Raw genomic sequence first — 7,554 nt, forward strand, 5'->3', positions numbered from 1 at the left:
TTGTATTATTGTATTTGTAAAATTTTGTTTATGGAAAATAGTAAATAAGTTATCAATTAATTAAAGTACAAAAGGATGTTTTAGCTGATCGACGTCGAGTCATAAATGAACTTCCGTTTGTAAATCAGTTCCGCAGTTATTTAAGTCTAGTACTCTCTAGCTTGATACCAAATTCTTCTAAGGGTGACCACCTCGATAGTTAGACATCATTAGACGTTTGAACGTCACAGTTGTTAAATCCTAGATATAAATGCAAATAGAGGTAATTCGAATTTAGTTCTCTAATACCGTACTATTGTCTTAATTTAATTAACTTGATAGTTAGTAATACAGAAATTTTAGACTTCCCTTTTAGAATTTGTTAAGAGTTCTACAAATTGGTTAGACTTTTCCTTTTCAATCCGTTTATAAGTTTCTGAAAACATTTTTGGACCTTTCCTTCCTAAATTTGTAAGGATTTTGAAACTAAGTATGTAAACACATTTTACGATTGTTGACTAGGACATGGGTTGAATTGAGTTAATTACTAAGAATAATCGGTATGAATGGACTTGTAGATGAATACCAAGAAGGACACAAAATTAGATTACAACTTAAATCTTATAGTTAAATAAATTTAATATTGAAGAGATTACTCTCCTAGTTTTTATACGATGTATTAACAATTTACTTTATAATATTTATAAACTAAACTCGGTTTTGAACTTTAATTAGGTCAAGAGCTTGTAGTAAAATCCAGGACAGACACGTACCTATTATGTAATTTCTCATCCACAACAATTCGGACTAACTACCTGTTAATTCTATAATTGTAGTAGACATTATTATCATTCTTTATGGAATAATAAGTTATGGACATAGTAGACTCTTATAAATAACTAAATAAAACAAATTCACGCTTTCACATTAGACTAGACTGTTTTTATATAAATAGTGGTGATAAGTTTGTACAGACCAGTAACGTTTATAGGTTTTTTATGTAGAATTAACATGTAGACATTTGTAGACCAGTAAGTTAAGTTTTACAATAGAAACATGGCTCTCGTACCTTCTTGTAACAGGAGGACTGAAGGCAAGAGAGGAGAGAAATACTGTGACTCCAGGACCACACATTTTCCGTAGGACTATGACATCTAATTCGGATTTCCACGACTTAACCGAGTTTGAGAAGAAGTAGTCTCGCGGTATAAAGTTTGGGGGGGGGTTCAACGAGACGAAAACACACCAAGGTAAGCACTCGGGACATACTAGGGGTCCACTTTGCCTCCGAGTAGACGGACGTAAGGAAGACTATAGACGAGACTCTCGTCACGTCTGACGCATAAGGTTCACCGCGTAGGTCCACAGGGGGGTTACCCTCTCCAATCCTTCTTAGACGACGAGGTTCTTTGTACCTTGGAACAGTAATATCTTCGGAGACTTTGGAGCGAGCAGACGTCCCAACAGGACGATTCTCCGGGGTGGTTCGTCTTTCTACTTCTCTTGGTAGGGGGAGAATTCGTCTTTCCACCTTATTCTTTAGGAAGTGTCGGTCTTTCCCACTTCTCTTCTCAGGGAGAGAGTAGAACTTGCTGGAGTGCGAAGAAAACGTGCACCGAACCCCCACGAGAGAACGTCGGCCTCTCAAAACTGGGAGAGAGAGACTGGGAACCGGAACTCTGACAGGATCAATAACCCAATTTAACCTACAAAAAGGACTCCTTCTGTTTGAGTTTCATTACCTAATTCGTGTAATAGTAAATTAATGGTTTTATCCTGGGGTGCCGGGGAGTCTAACGAAACCTCGGAAGGACTTTTTACGTGTACGTATTTACATCCAAAACCAATCAGGTAAATTGTAGGTTTTTAGTATATGAGTAGGTCAGGTATCGTCTTCTTTACAAAATAAAAAAATTCCAATTTCCACTCGTTCAGGGGACACCCTATATTGGGAAAAGTACTAGATTTTACAATATTAATTAATTATTATTATTATTATTGAAAATAAATATATCGCGAAAAGTTATTGGGTTCCAGCGAATGTTTTTTTTTTTTTTTTAATTTTCATGTCTTTCCCCACTGTCCGTCTTCTGTTGTATAACCTGTTACTTTTAACTTTGTACTTGTTATGTACTTGGTCCGATTTCCTGTTGTTCCCCTCGGTTCGTATCCTGTTGCTCGTTTTTCTGTTGTATTACCTTTTTCCCTTTCTTTTTTCAACTACTTACATACTTATTCTCTACGTCGCCCCCACTTATTCTCTATTGTCGGCACCACACTTCACTTCAGGTCACCCAACCCCCATCCCATTTCAACTTCCGAACCCTCTTCTCCATTACAAAAGTCGGATATGTGATTATAACCCTATGTCCATTTATCGTGCTTTTGAAAAGATGCTCCAAACACTGATGAGAGATAATTTTTATGATTGTGATTGACTGTTTCAATCTGAAAGGTTTTATTAATGTGATTATTTGTAAAATTGTGTAGAATGCCTACACCCTTTTAGGTTGTTTAGGTTATCAAAATTGATAAAAAGAGAGGAACTGTTAGGGAATAATTTGCCTAGGTATTCAACCTTTGACACAGTTCATCATTTTCTCCTCTCACTGTCTCCTTTCTCATGGCATAGGTCTACGGTCTTGGGTATAGCTCTTAAGGAGGAGCAGCTTGGGCGCATTGTTGTTGCCAGTCTATGACAGAGCACAAGCCGCCATGAGGTAGTTCACTGTTCAGAGACGAAGGTTCCCTGGTACACATTCTTTTCTATGGACGAGAGCTCTAGTTAGATTCAGGGTCCATAATGTTTACTCTCACTGATGAAGAATGTTGATTATTACACTCCGAACTAGTTAAAACCTCGAGCTACAGAAAGAGTTCTTCAGAATTGGTTTGGCAACCGCTGTGTCAACTCGTGACACACCACCTGTCTTGTCAACTCTCCGGCCGATCAAAGCTCCAACTCTCCTCGTGTCTCTCTTGCGGCTTTCACACCAGCGCTTTTCTCTTTCTAGCTCCGAGCTAGAGCTTTTCTGGTTCAGCTCCGGTTTCCCTTTTCTGCTCCCGCTCTGTTCACACCACTCAGAGCCGGGATGGTGCAGCCGCTGCTGCGTCATGACGTCACCGTTTACATCGCTGATTTGCTCCCCAACGGCGCTCACAACAACAACAACAACGGGGGACTGCGTCGGGTCGATGATCGTGTTGCTTTTAAAGCAAAGCCAGATTAAATTAAATAACGACTTCTCCAGCCTTATAACTTTTCAACCTGCGCAGCCCATGTATGGATTCCATCCGATAGCTGCTATAATAAAAAACAAAACGTCTGCCTGCTCTCCACAATGATCAATAACAGTGAACGGGTGGTCAAAGTAAGGTACAAATAAATAGAATCACACGAAGCCTGGTTAGTGTTGCCTGACTTTATAAAGTGTTTTTTTTTATAAGTGTGTGGTTGCCTTCTAGTCACTTTACTCAGCGCGACTGCTTGTAGGCAGGCATGACGAGACTCTTCAGTCGACCCATGTTCAGGGGAGGTGGGTTTAGTTTCCTGCACGCCTCGACGTAAGACAGACGTAAGCAGCGCCGCCTCTTGCCTCTAGACCGACAATTTTTTGGAGCTGGAAGTGAACCGGATTCCAGAGCTAAGAGGCGGCGCCGCTGCGGTGTGAACAGGAAAAAACGGTACTTTTCAGGCTCNCGCCGCCTCTTAGCTCCGAAGCTCTTGCCTCTAGACCGACAATTTTTTGGAGCTGGAAGTGAACCGGATTCCAGAGCTAAGAGGCGGCGCCGCTGCGGTGTGAACAGGAAAAAACGGTACTTTTCAGGCTCTAGCTCCGAGCCGGCGCTGAAAACGCGTTGGTGTGAAAGGGGCATCAGAGTCCTGACTTTCCATTGCTACAGAAGTTTCCCTTACAGTGAGGGTAAATTAAGTTGATTGAAGAAACACGTTTCTCAACATGCTTAATTTATTGGGAAATCCACGTTTGCAACTGCAACTACGTCATTTCACATGAATGCTACGTAGTTGGACGCAAGGAAGAACTGCATGCTATTTCAGTTTGGATTTCTTGTCTCTGTCTCCGTCCAGAAAGGGAACATGAATGCACTTAAGGCCGCTTTGAAATATAACCATTTCCCCTTGCAATGCAGATTGGCTATGTTACTGACAGATGAATGTGCAAAGGATGTTATAGACAAGGATATATTTAACAGTGTTTTGGGTGACTAGGATATTCAGCCAAATGTATTCTAGCTGGAGTATACGTCCATGTCTGCATTAGTTGTTAGACAAGGATATAGCCTGCAAAGCTGTAGAGGCAAAGGATACCTGAACGCAATGCATTCTGGGACATGTAGGCACATAAATATTCTCTCAGTCAATATAACACACAGTAAGAAATGTGTTGCTTCAATTGACTTCAAACTCCCCATAAAAAGGTGGCAAACTTTCCCTTTAATGACGTTATGTATCAATCATAGTAGGCTTACCGCTGTCATATTGCCAACCTCCAGCCAAAAAGCATAATTTGGGAATTGCTCCATTCCTTTGGCTCCAACAATCAGTCGCTGGTAGAGAAATCCTCCGAGGAGATACACAGAAAGAAGACAGAAACCACTGGAAGAAGAGAGGGCCTATAATTACTATTCATTCATAATATTACATGCTTTGACATAAGGGTTTTGTGTCATTACAGAGTGTATTTACGCACATGATGAGTATTATGGAGCCAGTGCTGAGGTGGGACTCAAGAGGGGGGCACACTGCACTGGAGTCCAGCTCAAACAGGTAGAAACAGTCCTCCTTCCTCTGCCTGACTTCCAGCGCCACCTTCATCTGGTCCTGGGTGTGAGATGGTAAAAGACACACAAAGGTAAATAGTCTATAGGTCTCACACAATAAAAAAAAAAGAAGAGAAATGGAGCTAACATTAGGCAATTTTCAGACCAATTGGTAGCGCTGTGAAAACAAAGGGTACTGCAGCAGTTGTAAAACACTGTGCCATAGCATAATTTATAAGTCTGTGTGGAGTATGTGTTTATGTTTTCCTTGATCATGTATCCAATGGATACCTAATAAATAGCCACCCCGATCCCGGCATTTGTGTTTTAAACATAGTGCAAAGCATTTCTCACATGTTTGGTGATGTACAAATTTGCATTTTTTTTACCGAACTTATTCCCCTGTTACAAGAGATCATGATCATGGCTTTTCTCATTTCCTTGGAGCAGTGGCCATCATAGCTTTCACCATTTCTGTAGAACAATATCACCCAGTCACCTGCAATGGCAGCAAAGTGTCAAAACAGAGAATGCAGACCTAAATCACCCAGAGAAATATGGTTTATCCCATGAGTAAACAAATCTTAAGCATTTTTGGTCATATGCAATTGTCCAACCTTCCAATTCACAAATGGTTAACATTTACACAGTCAGGATAAATAAGGGTGTAATTATTATGTTTTGGGACTTACTTCCTCCAATGACCTGCGTTGCATTATACATGCCAATCACTGTCGCTTTCATCTTCTTGGTTTCGAACTGAACAACTCCAGCTCCTTGAATCCCCCCCGCGTCCCCGCACAACTGGAACACATATGTGTAACTCTCACTTCCATTATTGGTCACTGCTGTAAAGCTGTCAACATGAGAAAACATTTAATAAACAATTAATAACATCTCAAACGGATTAATCAGTCCAAATGTTTCTAACATGATTGGTTTGCATATTCAAGAAGTTAAATGTTTGATTGATTACAGGCAATCCAACAAATATAAAAAGTCATATTGATGTTGCTTAATGTCTCGTTTTACAGTTGAGTCACTTCTTACTTTTTATGGGCGAGTGGCTCTATTCGATTGAGGACTTCCCGTTCTGAGGCAGACTCTGTTAACAGTTTACAGTTCTTTGTGCCGTTAGTGGCGTAGACCCCACTGCCACGGATCACCAGCTGAACCACCAGGGTCCACACCAGGAAGGGCCCTCCATCGTGACTGTACACCACCTGGCAGATGTCCACATGAGAGAAATGATTAACATGTGTTATTATTCATTTGAAATAAGCTTTAGATAATATAAAATCTGAAAAAATGGAAACTCGACCATATGTTGCAATGCTTTATACTATAACACAGTAACATTATACTATAAATAGCAGTTTATTTAGTCAATTGACAGAAGATTGATAGGCAACCTTTTGAAAATCAGATGAAACATTGCAAGTTGTTCTTCAATTACATTTGCAAAAGTATAGGCTACTGCACGTATTTGTCATACCTTATATTTGACCCATGTTTACACTGTTTGTTTAATAGTACAAACTATTTGAATATATTATGGTGGGTTCTGGGAAATTATAATAGCCATGTTACACGGCTTTATAAAGACTGAACTACTTGGTTGGCATGGTCATTTATTTGTTTCCTGGACAAAAAACCAACACGGAAGAAATTGTTGTTTAATCCTGGACAAAAACGCCCTGTAGCATAGGAAAATTATAAACTGATCGTGTAATTGGGTAATTAGGTTGTAAATCGACATATTTTAGATAACGTCATGTGCATGCAAAATGTCTGTTGATGTGCGCATGAGGCAAACACTTTCCAGAGGAAACACAGTCCGTTACAAAGATGCCTCCGAAAATAAACAAAGTGTTACAGTGGCTACATAGTGCACCTACCTTCATGACTTCTTCTATTGTAAACAAGCGGGCACAGCTTCTTTGTTAGTTACAGCTTTGTTTAAACATGTAGCCAACGTTGATGAGCTTCCTCTCGCTAACGTCGCTTCCTGGTTCACTTAATAAAGCTGCTGTGTTGCTATGCAGAAAATAATAAAGTAAATATGCATGAACTCATCACATCTAAAAGTAACGTGTTTAGCTGCACGCTTTTTCTTTCCTCGATATTAAACGCGCTTTTTCTCAAAAATGTGTGAAAGAAGGGCATCCAAGAGGCTAACGAGGTACACACAGCAGTAGTGCGGAAGTGAAACTAAACACACGCGCACATGTGACCGTGCAAATGAAGCGCGACCAATGAGCTGCGGCTGATTCCTGCTGACACTCGCATCAGCTGACAGCAGACAGACACACAGAGCTGGGAACGGGAAGAGATAAGCATGGCATGATGTCTGTACATCATAGCATTGTATTAGTCAACGCTGCACAAAGCCAAACTACTGCAAATATTTAACCATCATGTAATACATTGCATCTCCTGATTATGGAAGCCATTAACCGACTTGAAAATTCAATTAATTCCAAAATAGCATATCTATCTATCCAGGGCCGGCTCTAGACAATTTGCTGCCCTAAGCGAGATTTTATCTCTCCAGTTTTAAACGATATTTTTGGTTTACTGTCCTATGTATACATTGGAATGATTTCAAACCTGTTATTATTTATCCTAATAATTATAAAGGTGTGCCTTGGAAATATTTGTTTACATAATTGTGATCAATACGTTTGAGACTCACTGAGATAATTTAGACTAAAGTGAACTATCTAAACCCTCAGAGTCCTTTACCTCACTGAGCCTCTCAGTCTGACAGGACAGAACTCTCCCTCCACATTA

The 7,554-nt window shown here is 40.0% G+C and overlaps 1 protein-coding gene across 1 annotated transcript in view; it reads right to left on the bottom strand.

Annotated features, from left to right (window-relative positions):
* The window catches only part of m6pr (mannose-6-phosphate receptor (cation dependent)), a 10,381-nt gene extending 3,407 nt beyond the window's left edge, over positions 1 to 6,974 (bottom strand). Inside the window, exons 1-6 of the mRNA XM_010788434.1 lie at positions 6,660 to 6,974; positions 5,812 to 5,984; positions 5,454 to 5,617; positions 5,151 to 5,260; positions 4,692 to 4,822; positions 4,471 to 4,597 (exon numbers count right to left, since the gene is read on the bottom strand). Of these exons, the coding sequence (XP_010786736.1) occupies positions 4,471 to 4,597; positions 4,692 to 4,822; positions 5,151 to 5,260; positions 5,454 to 5,617; positions 5,812 to 5,984; positions 6,660 to 6,665 (711 nt within the window). The 5' untranslated portion in view covers positions 6,666 to 6,974. The remainder of the gene's footprint in view (positions 1 to 4,470; positions 4,598 to 4,691; positions 4,823 to 5,150; positions 5,261 to 5,453; positions 5,618 to 5,811; positions 5,985 to 6,659) is intronic.
* Positions 6,975 to 7,554: the final 580 nt, after the last annotated feature.

The sequence above is a fragment of the Notothenia coriiceps genome, unplaced genomic scaffold (genome assembly GCF_000735185.1).
Source record: "Notothenia coriiceps isolate Sejong01 unplaced genomic scaffold, NC01 NC01_scaffold00031853, whole genome shotgun sequence".
Lineage (NCBI taxonomy): Eukaryota > Metazoa > Chordata > Actinopteri > Perciformes > Nototheniidae > Notothenia > Notothenia coriiceps.